General features: G+C 43.2%; 1 protein-coding gene across 1 annotated transcript in view; it reads left to right on the forward strand.

Annotated features, from left to right (window-relative positions):
* The window catches only part of LOC309563073 (complement C1r-A subcomponent-like), a 250,760-nt gene extending 236,836 nt beyond the window's left edge, over positions 1-13,924 (forward strand). The window contains exons 10-11 of the mRNA XM_082267376.1: positions 2,350-2,424; positions 12,900-13,924. Coding sequence (XP_082123502.1) covers positions 2,350-2,424; positions 12,900-13,699 — 875 coding nt within the window. The 3' untranslated portion in view covers positions 13,700-13,924. The remainder of the gene's footprint in view (positions 1-2,349; positions 2,425-12,899) is intronic.
* The last annotated feature ends 7,067 nt before the right edge of the window (positions 13,925-20,991 follow it).

The following is a 20,991-nucleotide window of genomic DNA, read 5'->3' on the forward strand; positions in this document are numbered from 1 at the left end:
GTTTGAATGGAGGGGACATTATGAAGCCTACATCCTGGGCACCATGCTAGTAGTGTGGGTCACTGGGTATTCAGGTCCTAGTATGGGTTTTATTTTCCTGAAGTATTTATAACGGGGTTTGGGTGGGGGGGGGGGGTACATTATGTTCAATATTATTATTTTATTATTATTTTTGTTGCCCTGTTGCTGGTATAGGTTTTATATTCCTTCCATGTTTATAACGTGGTTTGGGGGAATGGGACATTATGGGGTCTGCGTCCTGGGTATCAGGCTAGTAGTGTGGGTCCCCGGGCACTCATGTCCTGGTATAGGTTTTATTTTCCTGCCATATTTACAAAAGGGTTTGGGTGGAGGGGACATTATGGGGTCTTCATCCTGGGCACCATGCTAGTAGTTTGGGTCTCTGGGCACTCAGGTCCTGGTATAGGTTTTATTTTCCTGCTATATTTATAAATGGGGCTTAGATGGAGGGGACATTATAGAGTCTACATCCTGGGCCCCATGCTAGTAGTTTGGGTCTCTGGGCACTCAGGTCCTGGTATAGGTTTTATATTCCTGCCATGTTTATAAAGGGGTATGGGTTGAGGGGACATTATGGGGTTCACATCCTGGGCACCATGTTAGTAGTGTGGGTCACTGGGCATTCAGGTCCTAGTATAGTTTTTTTTTTTTCTTGAAATATTTATTATTATACCATTATTATTATTGTTATTGTTATTATTATTAATAATAATAATTACTATTGTATCATTATTTTTGTTGCCCTGTTGCTATTTTTGTAAGGTGACCTTGAGTGTGACCTTGGTGTCTCAGCATTACTTTACTGTTCCGAACAGCAAGCACAAAGATGCGCCCTGACCTGATGCGTTTCACCCAAATCAGTGCATATCATGGAGCTAACCTTGATGTAAATTAGCTTATCAATGTGCAGTAATATTGTAAAGTGGAACTCCAGGGAAAAAAATGAGAAGGTAGATTGTGCCAGCTTATTCTGGAGGGCTGAAATTCTCAGTTGTGTTCTGTGACGATTGCAGTGTAAGCTACAACGTTCTGGGTGCTGCTGCTGTGACTTCCCATCTTGTACAGCTATGATAGGAGGGTTCGCTCACTCGGCACCTCCTCCATTTAAAAAACATCTTGTATTGCTAATGAATACAAGGTATTCTGTGATTGGACGAGGGTAGATGGCAATGTTCATCCTTCTCTCTTTTCCCCTCGTCCAATCACAGAATGCCTTGTTTGCATTGAGAGGGATGCAAGATGTTTTCTGGATGGACGAGGGGGACCAAGCGAGCAGGGCCGCTGATAAGGCAGTACAGCCAGCCCTCCTGTACTGGGCCCAGACCCCATCAGTTCAAAAGGGAGGCCCGGGCACCTGCTGAGCAGGAGTTCTGGCTGTACTGTCTTATTGCAGACACTGATCCTCTTCTGCCTCCGCTTGCAGCACTGCCATATTCTCCTCTTCTTTCACTGCAGGGGGATTGGTTCTAGCACATGCTCCCCTTCCATCTGCTGTCCAGGACCCCTTTATGTGCCCCTTTCCCCCCTCAGTGCCTCCGGCTTCCCTCTTCTCCTCTCCTTCCGGCAGCAGCTGCTGCGGGCTCACAGGGGGATGTTTCAGGATGGAGAGGGGGAAAGGGGTAGTAAATATGTAATTTACCGCCCCCCTTCCACTCCTGAATGAACACAGTGAACAGTCGGTACCAATCACTCCTGTGTCCATTCTTCACTGAAGCATAGTAAACAGTGTTTACTATGCTTCAGTTTGTGAATGCTCAAGATACCTTGGAGTTCATCCTATTCATTCATCTGTGCAGCTGAGGCTACACAGGAAGGGACTGATAAATCTATGTCCTCAGTCACTCCGTTGGAAGGGGGGGTCCTGTCAGTAAGGCTGTATGGGGCCCCATGATTTCCAACAGCAGCCCTGCAAGTGAGTGACTCCCTATCATCAATGTAGAAGACGGGAAGTAGGAGCAGGGGTGCCAAGAGGATCATAGTGCATACTGTATCTGTCACAGAATACAATTTTAGCATCCCCAGCAGCCCTCCAAATGTTAGGTACCAAAACTAAGCTAAGCCAATTCCCCTTCTAAAAATACAGTTTGCACATTTGTGCCTTTGTTTCTATATATAGATTGACATGTGAACATGTTGGCAGCTGTATTTTGCTATAAGGTATTTGAACCCTATGTCTTACTTTTGCAGCTCTACACAGTGGTTGTGCCTTACAGCTCTCTTCCTCAATCCAAGTCAATGAGACGGCGCTGCTCTAATCTTTACTAAAAATGATGACTCCCGAAAATCCTGCTACCTGTACTAACATCATAATGTTTGTATCTTCTCTAGCTAAGTTCACCTGTACAGAAGATCGAATCTGGAAGGATGAGAACGGGGGAGTCCATATTCCCATTTGTGTGCCAGGTAAATTATTAAGGTTCAAATATAGTCCTGCACTGAACCGGGGGAGTCCAGGATATAACACCATGGAATCAAATGATACAAATGTAGCAAACTCACTATATTTCTATCTTTTATTTTTAAAGTTGAAATCTTCTTTCTACTCTCTCCTAAAGGTCCTTTTCACACGGGCTTTCCAATCAGGTCCCCCTGGCAGTTTTTCAGGCGGACCGGATCGGATGCTCAATGCAGCCCTACGGAGCAGCGGATGTCAGTTGTGACATGTCCTCTGACACCCACTGTTATCCAATCCGATCCTGTCCGTGAAATCCGGATGGAGGAAAACCCTATTTCCAGTCGTCTGGAGGATCGGATTGGATTGGATGAAAACAGACAGGTGGTTCATTTTCATCCGATCTCTCTATAGAGGAGTGCAGGATTCTGACAGGTCTGTCTCAGCACAGTGAGCGGATATGGACCTGTCATCCGCCTGCTCAGCGGGGATCAGCGGATTAATCAACGCTGAGAAAAACGGAGTCCGCGGGGCAGAAAGACGGTGTGAAAGGACCCTCATTCTTCTTTTTTTTTTCTTATTTCTACTTTTTCCCTCTTCTTCCTTCTTCTTTAGTTTTGTTATTAATTCTTCTTCTTCCCTCTTCTTTTATTTCTTTCTTTCTTTTTCTTCTGTCCTCTTCTTTTTTCTTCTTCCTTCTTTTTATTTATTCTTATTTCTTCTTCCTTTTGCTTTCTCCTTCTTTTTCCCCTATCTTCTTTTTTTTCTTTCGTCTTCCTCCTCCTACTTCTCTTTTTTTTCTTCTCCATTCTTTCTTTCTTCTTCTTTATTCTTCTTCCTTCTTCTTTTCTGTTTTTATCTCTACTTCCTTTCTTTACTTTCTGCTTTTTCTTTCTTTCTTCCTCTTCCTTCTTCTCCTATCTTTTTCTTCTTTCTCCTTCTTCCCCTCCCTTCTTTTTTTTCCATCCTCCCTTTTTTTTTTTTTACTTCCTTCTTCATCCTTCTTCTTCTTTCTTACTTCTTTCTTCCTTCTTCTTTCATTTTTCTTAAGTTCTCGTCTTCCCTTGTCTTTCATTTCTTTTTTTCTTCTTTCCTCTTCTTTCTTCTTCTTCCTTCTTTTTATTCATTCTTATTTCTTCTGCTTTCTTCGTCTCCTTTTCTCTTCTTTTTCTTCCTCCATCTTTTTCCCCTTTCTTCTTTCTTCTCCATCCTCCCTTTCTTCTTTTTCTCTTTTTCCTTTTTTTCTTCTATTTATTCATTCTTATTTCTTTCTCCTTTTTCCCCTTTCTTCTCCATCCTCCCTTTCTTCTTTATTTTCTTTATTTTTCCTCCTCCTACTTTTTCTTTTTTTTTCCTTTCTTCTCTATCCTTTTTCTTTCTTTTTCTTTTTTCTTTCTTCCTCTTCCTTTTTCTTCTTTCTTCCCATTTCTTCTTTCTTCTCCATCCTTCCTTTTTTCTTTTTTTCTTCTTCCTTCTTTTTATTCATTTCTTTTTCTTCTTCTTTCTCCTTCTTTTTCCCCTTTCTTCTTTCGTCTCCATCCTCTCTTCTTCTTCTTTTTTTCTTCCTCCTTCTCCATCCTCTCTTCTTCTTCTTTTTTTCTTCCTCCTTCTCCATCCTCTCTTTCTTCTTTTTTATCCTTTCTTTCTTCCTCTTCCTTCTTCTTCTTCTTCTTTGATTCATTTTTCTTCATTCTTCTTCTTCCCTTGTCTTTCATTTTTTTCTTCTTTCTTCTTCTTCCTTCTTTTTATTTATTCTTACTTCTTCTTCTTTTTTCTGCTTTCTTCGTCTTCTTTTCTCTTCTTCCTTCTTTTTCTTTCTCCTTCTTTTTCCCCTTTCTTCTTTCTTCTCCATCCTCCCTTTCTTCTTTTTTTCTTTTTCCTTCTTTTTTATTAATTCTTGTTTCTTCTTTTTTCTTTTTTTCCTTCCTTTTCCCCTTTCTTCTCCATCCTTCCTTTTTTTTTTCTTCTTCTTCCTTCTTTTATTTTTCTTCCTTCGTCTTCTTTATCCTTCCTTTTTCTTCTTCTATTTTTTCTTTCTTACTTTCTTCTTCCTCTTTCTTCTTCTTTCTTCTTTTTCTGTTTTCTTCTACTTCCTTTATTGTTACCAGACTAAAGGAAGGTGTTTGGGGTGCAGTATTTAAAAGTAAGATTTATTCACACAAGTTTAAAAAGACTCACAAGATGTCACATGGAAAAAGTCGGCAGGTCGTCTCCGTCCTGCAGGCTTCTCTTGGTGGCCCGGACAGCTGGAAGATGGTAGGGAAGGGACGGATGCCCTGCAGATTGGGGGATTGTTTGTAGATGTTTGAGGAAAATAATGAATGTAATCCATTTTGGAATAAGGCTGTAACATAAAACATGGAAAAAGTGAAGCGCTGTGAATACTTTCCGGATTCGCTGTACATACACAGGCCAATTTAGACAGGAGTCAATGAACCTACCAGCATGTCTTTGGAGAGAAACCCACACAAGCACAAGGGGAACATGCAAACTCCATGCAGACAGGGTACCTATTAGGATTTGGAACAAGGACCTTAGTGGAAGGCAGGAGTGCTAATCACTAAGCCACTGTGCTGCCTTATAAAGTATAAAGACTAAATAAGTAGAGACCTGAAAAAGCCACCACAGCTAAAAACTGGTAGGCTGCCATATATGACATTTCTGTTCTTGGGTATACACTATATTACCAAAAATATTGGGACGCCTGCCTTTACACACACATGAACTTTATTGGCTTCCCAGTCTTAGTCCGTAGGGTTCAATATTGAGTTGGCCCACCCTTGGTCATAGTCACTAGAAGAAATAGAGAGTAAATCTCCAGGGGTGACATGCATAGCAAAAAAATAGGAGGGAATACTACCTTTCCCAATCCCACTATTAATAGGAGTTTTCATTGATGTTTCTTTTACAAAGAAAGGAACACCAGACCAAAACCCAGATGAAGGAGTTCCTGCTCAGCAACTGATGTCAAATTGTTAATGATAAGAGTTCAATACTGGTTCTGATATACACTATATTACCAAAAGTATTGGGACGCCTGCCTTTAAACACACATGAACTTTAATGGCATCCCAGTCTTAGTCCGTAGGGTTCAATATTGAGTTGGCTCCACCCTTTGCAGCTATAACAGCTTCAACTCTTCTGGGAAGGCTGTCCACAAGGTTTAGGAGTGTCTATGGGAATGTTTGACCATTATTCCAGATGCGCATTTGCGAGATCAGGACTGATTTCGGACGAGAAGGCCTGGCTCGCAGTCCAGGGGTATAACTACAGAGGTTGAAGGGGGCACTATTCCTTCCACTGACACTATTAATGAATCACTTTATCTCCCACTGACACCATCAATGGGGCACTATTCCTCCCACTGACACCATCGATGGGGCACTATTCCTCCCACTGACACCATCGATGGGGCACTATCCCTCCCACTGACACTATTGATGGGCCAAACTGCAGCCCAGGGGTCAGATGCTGCCCTTTGCTGGACTTTATCCAGCTATTGGGGCACTATTCCTCCAATTGACACCAATGATGAGGCACCATTTCTCCCACTGACATCATCGATGGGGCACTATTCCTCCCACTGACACCACTGATGGGGAACTATTCCTCCAGAGGCGTAACTACAGGGGTTGCAATTGCAACTGGGCCCCATGCTCCAGGGGGCCTGTGCGGCTCCCCTATACACACCGGGATAGGAGGGTCGGTGGGGGCAGCATGTAGAGAAATCACTGTCCTCCTTTTTACTCCTGTAGCTGCAGGAGGAAAATTGAGGAGATTGGTTCCTCTGTATGCTGCCCCCACCTCCTATCCAGTTCACTTGTGTTCTGTTGTCTCTGGGACCCTGTATGCTCCCCTGGTTCCCCCCCCCCTACTGTGCTGCCCCCCCACTATGCTCCCTTCCCTCTTCTGCAGGCTGCTGCAGGGGATGTGTCACAATAGAGAACCAGAAAGGGGTCAGTAAATATGTAATTTACCAGCTCCTTCCTTTTCTGAATGGACAGAGTCATAGTCAGTCACATTGTAAAAAAATAAAACAAAATGATAAAAAATAATACAATTAAAATACTGTAATGGGACCACCCACACTGTGTTTGTGGGCTTCCGTCAGTATACGGCTTCCTACAGTCTTGAACATAGCTAGAGATTCCAGCCGCCCTACATACAAAAACTAGCCTGAACTTAGCTTGTATGTGTCTGAAAAACAACTGTTTATTAAAACACAGGCACAAACAGATATACACTGTGGGACAACCCCCCCCCCCCCCTTAGCAGCCAATCCACATACATATACACATCCCATAATAAGTTGCTCTTAAGGCAGACAGAGCAACAATAGAACAAAGGGATACAGGTACTTAACAATAACAAACCCCACCCCGCCTCACTATCTAGCAAGCGTCTATGAGACACTCCTGCAATATTCTAGCAATCTGAAAAGTCAAACCATTCATCTTCATATATTTCCTGAGGGATATTGTTCAGAAATATTATTGTCCCAAGTGAAAGAGCCCCTCACTCTTTCAACACAAACCCCACATATAGAACCCAGGATAACCGGGGTAACATGGAAAGGGTGAGTCCAGTGTGGTTGTACAGCGAGTCTGATTAGTGCAGACCAGATTGGGGTTCTTGGTCACCCTGTGCCCCTAATAGACACAGGGTGACTTACACATAAGAGGGGCCAGGGAAGCTGGACAAGAAGTTTCCCAACCTCTCTAACATAATCTGGGTTCCACAAGCCCCCAACCAAAGTGACTCCCGTCACATCTCTCCCCTTTTCGAAGGAGACTAACGCAAGAGGAGACTCCAAACGGGTTGACTTTCAAGTTAGTCCATAGTTCCCGTCCCCCAATGTCTGTACCCACACAGTACCCCAATCAAATTGTCCGGAACACAGCGCTACTCACCCAGCCAACCTCTGACTCTCTCATAGAACATACCCGCCGCTGGGGAGAAGTGTGGACTGGCCATTCTCCCAGGAGTCCTTTCAGCCGCAGGAGAGAAGCCAGGGTGGCTGGGCTCACTTTGTCAGGCTGTTGGGGATCTGGGCCAACTCCCCAGCATCCCTGGGGTATGCAAGTGAAGACTGTAGTCCCATCCACTTTCTCAGGAAACCCATCCTTTGTTAGTTGAGGGCACAGGCCAGCAGCACTCTGCCCTGTTGCCAGCTCTTCTGCTGGGTTGGTGTCATCATTTGGGGGTGCCGTCTGCTGCTGGGGAGTGACTGCCACCTTCTCACCCTGGGCCTCCGGAACTACCGCAGGTGTGGGGCAGAGGTCTTGGACCCTCTGTCCAGTTGTTAGCGCTTCAGCTGGAGATGGAGAAGTTTTTTGTAACTCCACAGATGCTGCTAGCAGGAAATCCCATGTCCCCTCCAGTGGTGTTACATGAAAGGCCCGTTGCTTCTTCTCTTAGGGATGCTGAAGTTGCTGTTGGTGTTGGGCAGAGTTCAGTGATGTTAGGCCCTGATGCCCGCTGTTCCGTAGGGAAGTAAACTGAAAAGTCAGTGGCCTTGCGCACATCTTCCTGGGCCACCAATTGTTGCAGGCAGAGGTTAGCAGCGCTAGGCCTGGATGCCCGCTCTTCTGCTAAAGCTCACTGGAATGTTCCTCCTCAGCAGAAAAGTCTATTAAATCCCCAGTCTCTGGAATTGCTGAAATTCCAGGGCATAGGCTGGTGGCGCTCGGGCCCAGTGCCAACACTTTGGCAGGTGAGTTATCACCCATATCATCTTCCGATGAAATGTCAGTAAAATTTGTAATCTGTGGCTGGGGCTGAGTAGTGGGACCGACCACCTCCACCCAGGGCCGCTGATAGGGGGGGACCACCAGCCCTCTTGTAGGGGGCCCGAGCACACAGGGGGGCCCACACAGAGAGGGGGATTAGTGATGGACAACAAATACAGAAATCTTCCTCCAGCACCTGAATCTGATCTGTCCCTCTCCCTGCTATCAGCTTTTATCTGTTAAAAAAGAGACAGTTGTCTCTCACTAATCCCCCTCTCTTGTGTGGCCCCCCTCCCAGCACTTATCTCTGCTCAGGAGTTTATTTGTAAATTGTAACTTTGTTTCTCTCTCTCTCTATCTCTCTGATCACTGAGCTCCAACTGCCCAGCCTGTATATTTTTCTCATCTCATCTTTTTTATTTAAAATATTTTTTTTTTTTTTAGATTTAGCAGGAATTATGCGAGTTATGTTATATTATGTTATGTTATATTTGTGTCTAAAGTTGTAACTTTAGCTAAATATATCTAATATTTTCTTGGGGGGCCCTGCCAGGTAGTCTGTACGGGGCCCCGTGATTTCTAACAGCAGCCCTGCCTCCACCCCCAGTGCTGTTGGCTGCTGCTGGGACAAGGGACCTACAATCTCCTCTCCCAGTAACACTGGCTGGTGCTGGGTAGGGGAACCGACCGTCTCCACTCCCAGTGCTGTTGGCTGTTGCTGGGACAAGGGAACTACAATCTCCTCTCCCGGTAACACTGGCTTGGGCTGAGCAGAGTCTAGCAGCCGTCTGTAGGCGATCTCCAGCTCCCATTCCTGAATGGCCAGAAAATCCATATCTTCCAGTGCCCAGAGCACTTCTGAGATGTTCAGGATTTTTCCTCTGGAATCCATAATTTCATCTAACCGCCACTCCAAATCACTCCCAAAGTTAGGGTCCTCTGACCACTTCTCTAATGACAGTCCCAGGCCGCCGTAGCGAAAGCCTTCCATTGGGCTGTCATCTGCTGTCCATTGGCACACTTGGGTTACATAGCAGCGGAGAGCTCTGTAGCTCTCGTCCAATCGTTTCTCCTCCTGGACAAGCCTGCTTAACTCAGCTTTCCATTCCTTGTTCGGTTTATCTCCCAAAACCAGCACCATCAATCCATACTGTGAACAGTACCTTTCCTGGATGAAGGGGAGGATTTTTCCCTGGTGTCGCTGCTCACTGGCTAGCGCTTCCTTCCAGAGTTCAAAGCGGATCAAATCATACCATCCTAACAGGACCTGCTCTCACAACCTCCTTCCGAATTCCTCTTCCATGGCGGCTGATATCTGTACCTCTTCTCTTCTGTTATCTGGACCTTGGATCCCAGTGGATGTTTGGATGTCCCAGACTGCAGGAAGCATCCCGCCACTGCCAACCAGTGTTAAAGAACCGAGACCCACACTGTGTTTGCGGGCTTCCGTCAGTATACGGCTTCCTACAGTCTTGAACATAGATAGAGATTCCAGCCGCCCTACATACAAAAACTAGCCTGAACTTAGCTTGTATGTGTCTGAAAAACAACTGTTTATTAAAACACAGGCACAAACAGATATACACTGTGGGACAATCCCCCCTCCCCCTTAGCAGCCAATCCACATACACATATACATCCCATAATAAGTTGAGCTTAAGGCGGATAGAACAACAATAGAACAAAGGGATACAGGTACTTAACAATAACAAACCCCCCCCCCCCCCTCATTATCTAGCAAGCGTCTATGAGACACTCCTGCAATATTCTAGCAATCTGAAAAGTCAAACCGTTCATCTTCATATATTTCCTGAGGGACACTGTTCAGAAATATTATTGTTCCAAGTGAAAGAGCCCCTCACTCTTTCAACACAAACCACACATATAGAACCCAGGATAACCGGGGTAACACAAAAGGCTGAGTCCAGTGTGGTTGTACAGCGAGTCTGATTAGTGCAGACCCGACTGGGGTTCTTGGTCACCCTGTGTCTATCAGTGTCTTACACATAAGAGGGGCCGGGGAAGCAGGACAAGGAGTTTCCCAACATCTCTAAAGTAATCTTGGTTCCACAAGCCACCCAACCAAAGTGACTCCCGTCACAAATACCAAAAGATAAAAACTACTGACACCAGTGGGTGAACTTCCAGGATCGCAAAGGTCACACTTGCGACCAGGACCTGGAATTCCACCACCGTTGGGAGGCCCCAAGATGGCAGGAAGGGGGCCCACTGCAGAACTTGTGAAAGGGTCCTGCAACGAGAGTAAAGGGCTCCAGGATCAATGGGAAGAGCCCCACGCTTGAAGGGAAGGGCCCCGGCCAGAGGTCTGGGGGGGCCTTTATGGTTTCTTGCACCGGGGCCCTGAAGGTTCTAGTTATGCCTCTGTCGCAGTCTCTGCTCTAATTCATCCCAAATGTGTTCTATCAGGTTGAGGTTAGGACTCTGTGCAGGTCAATCAAGTTTCTCCACCCCAAACTCGCTCATCCATGTCTTTATAGACCTTGCTTTGTGCACTGGTGTGCAGTCATGTTGGAACAGGAAGGGGCCATCCCCAAACTCCTCCCACAAAGTTGAAAGCATGAAATTGTTCAAAATGTCTTGGTATGCTGACGCTTTAAGAGTCTGGAACTAAGGGGCCAAGCCCAACCCCTGAAAAACAACCCCACACCATAAACCCCCCCTCCACCAAATAATTTGGACCAGTGCACAAAGCAAGGTCTATAAAGACATGGATGAGCGAATTTGGAGTGGAAGAATGTAACACAGAGTCCTCACCTTTTGGATAAATTAGAGTGGAGACTGCGAGCCAGGCCTTCTCATCCAATATCAGTGCCTGACCTCACTAATGCACTTCTGGAAGAATGGTCAAACATTCCCATAGACACACCCTTAAACCTTGTGGACAGCCTTCCCAGAAGAGTTGAAGCTGTTATAGATGCAAAGGGTGGGCCAACTCAATATTGAACCCTACAGACTAAGACTGGGATGCCATTAAAGTTCATGTGCGTGTAAAGGCAGGCGTCCCAATACTTTTGGTAATATAGTGTGGATTGGTGAAGTCACAGTTTTCTGTCCACCCAAATTTATCCAGTATTGAGCCCTTATGACAGGAGAGTGGTGTTGCCGCCAAAATGCGTTGGCTGTTTTATGTCTTTTTGACCAACAATCTTGGATTCCTTAATCTGGTTTTGGTTTGACACTCCCTTCTGGATTTCTATGGTTTGAGCTACTGTTGGGTGCAAAGGGTGGGTCAACTCAATATTAAAGCCTACGGACTAAGACTGGGATGTCATTAACTTTCATGTGCGTGTAAAGGTAGGCATCCCAATACTTTTGGTAATATAGGGTGGTTCGGTGAAGTCACAGTTTTCTCTGAGTCCACCCAAATGTATCCAGTATTGAGCCCCAATGATGGGAGAGTGGTGTTGCCCCCAAAACATGTTGGCTGTTTTATGTCTTTTTGACCAACAATCTTGGATTCCCTAATCTGGTTTTGGTTTGACACTCCCTTCTGGATTTCTATGGTTTGAGCTACTGTTGGGTGCAAAGGGTGGGCCAAATCAATATTAAACCCTACAGACTTAGACTGGGATGCCATTAAAGTTCATGTGCGTTTAAAGGTAGGTGTCCCAATACTTTTGGTAATATAGTGTGGATTGGTGAAGTCACAGTTTTCTGTCCACCCAAATTTATCCAAGTATTGAGCCCTTATGACAGGAGAGTGGTGTTGCCGCCAAAATGCGTTGGCTGTTTTATGTCTTTTTGACCAACAATCTTGGATTCCTTAATCTGGTTTTGGTTTGACACTCCCTTCTGGATTTCTATGGTTTGAGCTACTGTTGGGTGCAAAGGGTGGGTCAACTCAATATTAAAGCCTACGGACTAAGACTGGGATGTCATTAACTTTCATGTGCGTGTAAAGGTAGGCATCCCAATACTTTTGGTAATATAGGGTGGTTCGGTGAAGTCACAGTTTTCTCTGAGTCCACCCAAATGAATCCAGTATTGAGCCCCAATGAAGGGAGAGTGGTGTTGCCCCCAAAACATGTTGGCTGTTTTATGTCTTTTTGACCAACAATCTTGGATTCCCTAATCTGGTTTTGGTTTGACACTCCCTTCTGGATTTCTATGGTTTGAGCTACTGTTGGGTGCAAAGGGTGGGCCAAATCAATATTAAACCCTACAGACTTAGACTGGGATGCCATTAAAGTTCATGTGCGTTTAAAGGTAGGTGTCCCAATACTTTTGGTAATATAGTGTGGTTCGGTGAACTCACAGTTTTCTCTGAGTCTACCCAAATGTATCCAGTATTGAGCCCCAATGATGGGAGAGTGGTGTTGCCCCCAAAACGTGTTGGCTGTTTTATGTCTTTTTTGACCAACAATCTTGGACTCCTTAATCTGGTTTTGGTTTGACACTCCTTTCTGTATTTCTATTGTTTGAGCTACCGTTGGGTGCAAAGGGTGTGCCAAATCAATATTGAACCCTACAGACTTAGACTAGGATGCCATTAAAGTTCATGTGCGTTTAAAGATAGGTGTCCCAATACTTTTGGTAATATAGTGTATGTACACTTTAGCACTGACAGACTCTAAAATATTGAGAAATACACTGAAGGGGCCACAATGGATGGGGTTAAATGTGGATAGATATTAATTTAACAAACTGCAGTCTAGCATATCTTCGGATTGCTACCAACCATTGTTGTAAAAAGTTCTTGATGTCAGGTGGTTAATTGTGAGCTCTTTTGCCAACAGTGTGCGGAAAGCCTTCGAATCCCGTCACCGGACATGGCCGCATCATCAATGGTGCAGAGGCAGAAGCGGGGAACTTCCCTTGGCAAGTTTTACTGATTACATCTGGGCGTGGTGGTGGCATTCTGATAGGAGAACATTGGGTGATGACGGCTGCCCACGTGATAAGGGAAAAGGAAAATGAAGAAAATGTAGATGACGCCAATAACCTGCATGTTTTCATCGGTGACACAGATGTAGAGAAGCTAATAAAACGAAGTAACTTAGCAGTTCGGGAAGTTCATGTGCATCCAAGTTATGTCCCCGGCTACCATGACCACGACATCGCTCTGATTCGTCTGCAAGATCCCGTCACCATGGACCAGAACACCTCTCCCATCTGCCTCCCCGAAAACGGTGATGAGTCCTTGTATGAAGCCGGCACTGTGGGGTATGTAAGTGGATTTGGAATAACGGAGAGGAACAGAATTTCCAATCTTCTGAAATACGTGGCTTTGCCCACGGTTCAGAGGGACAAATGCCAGCAACAGCTAACCAAGAAACAAAGCACGCTGTCTTCACAAAGTAAAATCAAAGGGGAGAAATTCACCGAGAACATGTTCTGCGCTGGTTTTCCAGAGGCTGAGAAACGTCAGCAAGACTCATGCCAAGGAGATAGCGGGGGGCCATATGCCTCTCTAAACGAGGACAAGTGGGTGGCCACTGGTATTGTGTCTTGGGGTATTGGTTGTGGTACTGGCTATGGCTATTACACCAAAGTCAGCAACTACATTGATTGGATAAAAGGCCATCTGAACAGTTAAAGTGTATGGAAACCCAACATTTTACGGTAATACGAGAGAGAAGGGTTGAATGCTTTATAAAGTTTATTTTTTGCTGTCTGTGTCTTCTTGGGGAGATCTCCTCTTACTTCCTGTCCTGGGGATTCAACAGGAAATGAGAGGAAATTACCCCAAACCTTCAATGTCTGCACTTTGCTGGGGGAAACCACTCTAGGCTTGCAAAAAATACAGGAACCAGCCTTCATCGAAAATTACCTCCACCACTAACCCTTGTTTGGGGTAGACATGGGCAGAACAAAAAAAAAATTGTTTTGTTTCATTATTTACATAAATTAATTTAATTAGTTTTCGCAATTCGTTTTGTTTAATCAAATTCGAATCAGTTCAAATTTTCAGAATTCGGTTAAAATGAATTCGGAAAATGTTATCAATTCGAAATCAAATTTACTGTATTGTTTTTCCACTCTATTTTATTATTTTCTATTCTATTCTTTTATTTTTTTATTCTTTTATTTTCTATTCTATTCAAATTTAAATATATTATATTTGAAATTCGAATTTTGGAAGAAGGTTATATTCTTATTTTATTCTATTCTATTCTATTGTTTATATATATATATATATATATATATATATATATATATATATATATATATATATATATATATATATATATATACAGTATTTTTTTCAATTCTATTGTTTCTTTCTATTCTATTGTTTTTTTTTTCTATTAAATTCTATTCTATTCTGTTATTTTCTATTCTTTTCAAATTCTAATTTATTCTATTCGAAACTCGATTTTTGAAAGAAGGTTATATTCTATTTTATTCTATACTGTTGTTTATTTCTATGCTATTATTTTCTGTTCTATTGTAATTTGAATTTACTTTGCATTCATTTTTATTGAGTTTTAGTCTCTTCTTTTCTTTTATTCTATTTTATTCTTTTCTTTTATTTTCTTCTCTTTTTTTATTCTGTTCTTTTATTTTCTATATTTTATTTTGTTCTGTTTTACTCTATTCTATTCTTTTATTTTCTATTCTATTCCTTTATTTTTTTTCTATTCTTTTATTTACTATTCTCTTCTGTTTTACTCTATTCTATTCTATTGTTTATTTTTTTGTTCATTTCTATTTTTATTATATTCTTTTCTATTCTATTCCTTTGTATTCTATTCTATTTTATTCTCTTTGGGCTACTTTAAATACAAAGTTATCTATTTTATTTTATTCTTTTCTTTTTTTTATTCTATTTTATTTATTTCTTTTATTTTCTATTCTTTTTTTAATCTATTATTTTATTTTCTATTATTTTCCTTTACTTTCTATTCTGTTCCTTTATTTTCTATTCTGTTTTTTATATTATTTTATTTTGTATTCTGTTCTGTTTTACCCTATTTTATTTTTTTTATTCTGTTCTTTTCTATTTTATTATATTTTGTTATGTTCTATTCCTATGTTTCCCATTCTATTTTATTCTCTTTGGAAATTCGAATTCTATTCCAAAAACGATTCAAATTCTATTCAAAAACAGTTTGAATTCTATTTGAAAAGGACTCGAATTCTATCCAAAAACGATTCGAATTTCAATTTAGTTTTGTTATTTCGGATTTGTTTAAATTCATTACCATTGTCATTCGGAAATTCTGAATAATTCAAATTTCCAAATAACGAAAAATTTGTCCAGGTCAAGAATGCTGTCCGTATCCCCGCTCAGAAGATTCACCTCCCCTTATAATTACTGATACTACCCAAAACACAGAGTGGTGGGACGTTTCTCCATTGGGGACCTCATGGAGATTCTAACCCTTCCACACTCTATTCAAATCCAAAGAAAAGGCTGGACTTGTATGTATTTCGGAGGGGGAAACCAGTAGAACACGCTTTGCAAAATTCAGTTATAACTGCATGAGATGTAAAACTAATAATCTAGATTTGTATCTTTTACTCGGATGTACTATATGGAAGAAATGAATAAAGTTCAATTAAATGTTGGGATTTAGCCAGGCAATAAGTCCTGTTTTGAACAATGTTTTCCTCTTGCTGGTTCTGGACAATAAAGCAAAAACTAAACCTACAGTATCTGGGAAGAAGCCAGGCTCCCCATTAAACTTTGTTTGCAGTCGATCAGACTGTGTTGTGTTACACTCTTTGGTTTATCATTGCTCTGTGTCTTTAAGCTTTGTTCTGCTGTCTAAGCTGAACTCTTCCTCTCACCGTACTTCTCTACCTCCCCTTCCTTCTCTCTGGAATCATTCCACTGTATCCTGTCATGGTGTAGACATCTTTCCATGTGGCTTACAACATCAACCTTTGTTCTACCTATGAGCAGGGCTTTTTTTCTCAGAAAATAAGTGCACGAACTCCCCCCCCCCCCCCAACACATACACCCTCCAAACTGCATCAAATAGTGGGTATGGTTAAATTTCAATAACAGTGGGAGGGTCTTAAAGGGGCATCAAATACCAGGAGTGCATTATGTACAGAGTGCAGAGTTTGGTGGGGTTACACACAGAGTGCGGAGTTCAGGGGTGCGCAATGTGCAGACTTCCGGAGTGCGCTAAACACAGAGTGCAGAGTTCAGGGGTGCTCTATGTGCAGAGTTCCAGAGTGCGCTAAACACAAAGTGCAGAGCTCAGGGGTGCTCTATGTGCAGAGTTCCGGAGTGCGCTAAACACAAAGAGCAGAGCTCGGGGGTTCTCTATGTGCAGAGTTCTGGAGTGCGCTAAACACAGAGTGCAGAGTTCAGGGGTGCTCTATGTGCAGAATTCCGGAGTGCGCTAAACACAAAGTGCAGAGCTCAGGGGTGCTCTATGTGCAGAGTGCGCTAAACACAGAGTGCAGAGTTCCGGAGTGTGCTAAACACAAAGTGCAGAGTTCAGGTCAGGGGTGCTCTATGTGCAGAGTTCCGGAGAGCGCTAAACACAGAGTGCAGAGTTCAGGGGTGCACTACACATAGAGTGCAGAGCTCAGTCTTCTTCCACAGCTGCTTACCTCTGCATCCCCCCTCCACATCTCACTTTCACCCCTCTTCTTCTCTAGTACCTCTCCGCACACTGTGGGTGTCTCCGCCTCTCTCATTTGCAGGGAGATCATCCGGTAGGAGTGTCAGCATCCCCACTGCACCCCGGGCACCTTCATCTCCCTTGACTCCATCCTGCACTCAGTAGGAGCCACTCAGGAGATCAGATCTATGGAAGCCATTGGGAAACAAGCTGTAACTTGTAAATACAGAAGCCGGACCCCTGTGTTTACAAGTGATTGTGGTGAGCAGGGAGAAGAGGGCCTGAGCCAAAGGTGGTGGAACTGAGTTCACCAAGTTCCAGCTGAAAAAAAAGCCCTGCATATGAGTATCCTCCATTAAACGGATCATTTGAAAGGCTTTATTGTCTGTTTCCTCAACATGTGAGTTTATTCATTGAGTTAAACCAGGGATTCTTAAACTACGGCCCTCCAGCTGTTGCAGAACTACACATCCCATGAGGCGTTGTAAAACTCTGACATTCACAGCCATGACTAGGCATGATGGGAATTGTAGTTCCTGAACAACTGGAGGGCCGTAGTTTGAAGACCCCAGAGTTAAACTGTCTGAATTGTTGCAAGGGGTAAATAGATCATTGGGTTGTGTAAGCCCTATATGTCGCTGGAGATAAAGCTTATGGCCTTGTAGTTGGGTCACTACAGATTGAGATATTTTGACCTTCCCTAGGAGAAGATATTTTTTAACCTATTGGAAAATCCCAGTGTAGGCAGGCACTGATAGTACCTTCTACTGTGGCTAAAAAATGGAAAAAAGGTACAGTGAGGGAAAAAAGTATTTGACCCCCTGCTGATTTTGTAAGTTTGACCACTGACAAAGAAATTATCAGTCTATAATTTTATTGGTCGGTTTATTTTACCAGTGAGAGACAGAACAACAAGAAAAATATCCAGAAAAAAGCATTTCAAAAAAGTTATAAATTGATTTGCATTTTAATGAGTGAAATAAATATTTCATCCCTTATCAATCAGCAAGATTTCTGGCTCCCAGGAGTCTTCTCCACAGGTAACAAACTGAGATTAGGAGAACTCTCTTAAAGGGAGTGTTCCTAATCTCAGCTTGTTACCTGTATAAAAGACACCTGTCCACAGAGGCAATCAATCAGATTCCAATCTCTCCACCATGGCCAAGACCAAAGAGCTGTCCAAGGATGTCAGGGAGAAGATTGTAGACCTACACAAGGCTGGAATGGACTACAAGACCATTGCCTATATCGTTACCTATACAGGTAATGAGCTGAGATTAGGAGGATTCTTTTAAAGGGAGTACTGAGTCCTAATCTCAGCTTGTTACCTGTATAGAAGACACCTGTCCACAGAAGCAATCAAGCAATCAGATTCCAATCTCTCCACCATGGCCAAAATCAAAGAGCTGTCCAAGGACATCAGGGACAAGATTGTAGACCTACACAAGGCTGGAATGGATTACAAGACCATCACCTGTATCGTTACCTATACAGGTAACAAACTGAGATTAGGAGGACTCTCTTAAAGGGAGTGTTCCTAATCTCAGCTTGTTACCTGTATAAAAGACACCTGCCCACAGAAGCAATCAATCCATCAGATTCCAATCTCTCCACCATGGCCAAGACCAAAGAGCTGTCCAAGGATGTCAGGGAGAAGATTGTAGACCTACACAAGGCTGGAATGGGCTACAAGACCATCGCCAAGCAGCTTGGTGAGAGGTGACAACAGTTGGTGGGATTATTCGCAAATGGAAGAAACACAAAAATAACTGTCAGTCTCCCTCGGTCTGGGGATCCGTGGAAGATCTCACCTCCTGGAGTTCCAATGATGATGGAGAACGGTGAGGAATCAGCCCAGAACTACACGGGAGAATTTTGTCAATGATCTCAAGGCAGCTGGGACCATCGTCACCAAGAAAACAATTGGTAACACACTACGCTGTGAAAAACTGAAATCCTGAAGCACCCGCAAGGTCCCCCTGCTCAAGAAATCACATGTACAGACCTGTTTGAAGTTTGCTAATGAGCATCTGAATGATTCAGAGGAGAACTGGGTGAAAGTGTTGTGGTCAGACAAGACCAAAATCAAGCTCTTTGGGATCAACTCAACTCGCCGTGTTTGGAGGTTATTCATTGGGTTAAACTGTCTGAATTAGCGCAAGGGGTAAATAGATCATCGGGTTGTGTAAGCCCTATTTGTCGCTGGAGATAAAGCTTATGGCCTTGTAGTTGGGTCAGAACAGACTGAGCTATGCTGACCTTCCCTAGGAGAAGATATTTTTTAACCTTTTGGAAATTCCCAGTGTAGGCAGGCACTGATAGTACCTTCTACTGTGGCTAAAGAAATGTAAAAAAGGTTCAGTGGGGGAAGGGAAAAAGTATTTGAATCCCTGCTGATTTTGTACATTTGCCCATTGACAAAGAAATGATCAGTCTATAATTTTAATGGTCAGTTTATTTTACCGGTGAGAGACAGAATAACCTCAAAAATATCCAGAAAAGGGCATTTCAAAAAAGTTACGAATTGATTTGCATATTAATGAGTGAAATAAGTATTTGACCCCTTCACAAAACATGATTTAGCACTTGATGGTGAAACCCTTATTGGCAATCACAGAGGTCAGACATTTCTTGTAGTTGGCCACCAGGTTTGCACACATCTCAGGAGGGATTTTGTCCCACTCCTCTTTGCAGATCCTCTCCAAGTCATTAAGGTTTCGAGGCTGATGTTTGGTAACTTGAACCTTCAGTTCCCTCCACGTATTTTCTAAGGGATTAAGGTCTGGAGACTGTCTAGGCCACTCCAGGCCACTCCAGGACCTTAATGTGCTTCTTTTTGAGACACTCTTTTGTTGCCTTGCCCGTGTGTTTTGGGTCATTTTCATGCTGGAATACCCATCTATGACCCATTTTCAATGCCCGGCTGAGGGTTCTCACCCAAGATTTGATGGTACATGGCCCCTTCCATCGTCCCTTTGATGCGGTGAAGTTGTCCTGTCCCCTTAGCAGAAAAACAAAGCATAATGTTTCCACCTCCATGTTTGACGATGGGAATGGTGTTCTTGGGGTCATTGGCAGCATTCCTCCTCCTCCAAACACGGCAAGTTGAGTTGATCCCAAAGAGACCAATTTTGGTCTTATCTGACCACAACACTTTCACCCAGTTCTCCTCTGAATCATTCAGATGTTCATTATCAAACTTCAGATGGGCTGTACATGTGATTGCCTGAGCAGGGGGACCTTGCAGGTGCTGCAGGATTTCAGTCCTTCACAGCGTAGTATGTTACCAATTGTTTTCTTGGTTACTATGGTCCCAGCTGAGATCATTGACAAGATTCTCCCGTGTAGTTCTGGGCTGATTCCTCACCGTTCTCATCATCATTGAAACTCCATGAGGTGAGATCTTGCATGGAACCCCAAAACCGAGGGAGACTGCCAGTTATTTTGTATTTCTTCCATTTGCAAATAATCCCACCAACTGTTGTCACCCTCTCACCAAGCTGCTTGACAATGGTCTTGTAGCCCATTCCAGCCTTGTGTAGGTCTGCAATCTTCTCCCTGACATCCTTGGACAGCTCTTTGGCCATGGCCACGGTGGAGAGATTGGAATCTGATTGATTGCTTCTGTGGACAGGTGTCTTTTATACAGGTAACAAGCTGAGATAAGAAGCACTCCCTTTAAGAGAGTGCTCCTCATCTCAGCTCATTACCTGTGGAGAAGACACCTGGGAGCCAGAAATCTTGCTGATTGATAGGGGGTCAAATACTTATTTCACTCATTAAAATGTAAATCAATTTATAACTTTTTTGAAATTTTGAAATGCGTTTTTTTTGGATATTTTTGTTGTTATTCTGTCTCTCACTGGTAAAATAAACCGACCAATACAATTGTAGACTGATCATTTCTTTGATCCTTTCCCTACAAATAGTACTTTCCCTGACAAGCGGGATACTCCCTACGCTACCTACTCGCATAAAGCTCACCAAACACGGGAGCCAGGGCCTTAAATAGGCTCTGTTTGACCCAAGATGGCTGCTAGAGTCACATGGGATGGCAGCATCAAATGGGATAGCTTCTTCAGTGACCCAAGGAAACCATAGAGGAGCCCTATTCTTCTTGAGTTCCCCCTCCAACAACAGTGCCGCTGCAAGAGAGTGCCACCTGTCTTGGACAAAGTAGACTGCACCTGCCTACATACCTATGTCTGAACAGAGGGCGGAACGTGACCTGGCCATCTCATGCCCAATCAGAAAGAGGAAACACCTCCTCCTCCTGAACCTTTCCCTACAACTAGTACTGTCCCTG

Source organism: Pelophylax lessonae, assembly GCF_965119305.1.
Source record: "Pelophylax lessonae genome assembly, chromosome: 9".
Lineage (NCBI taxonomy): Eukaryota > Metazoa > Chordata > Amphibia > Anura > Ranidae > Pelophylax > Pelophylax lessonae.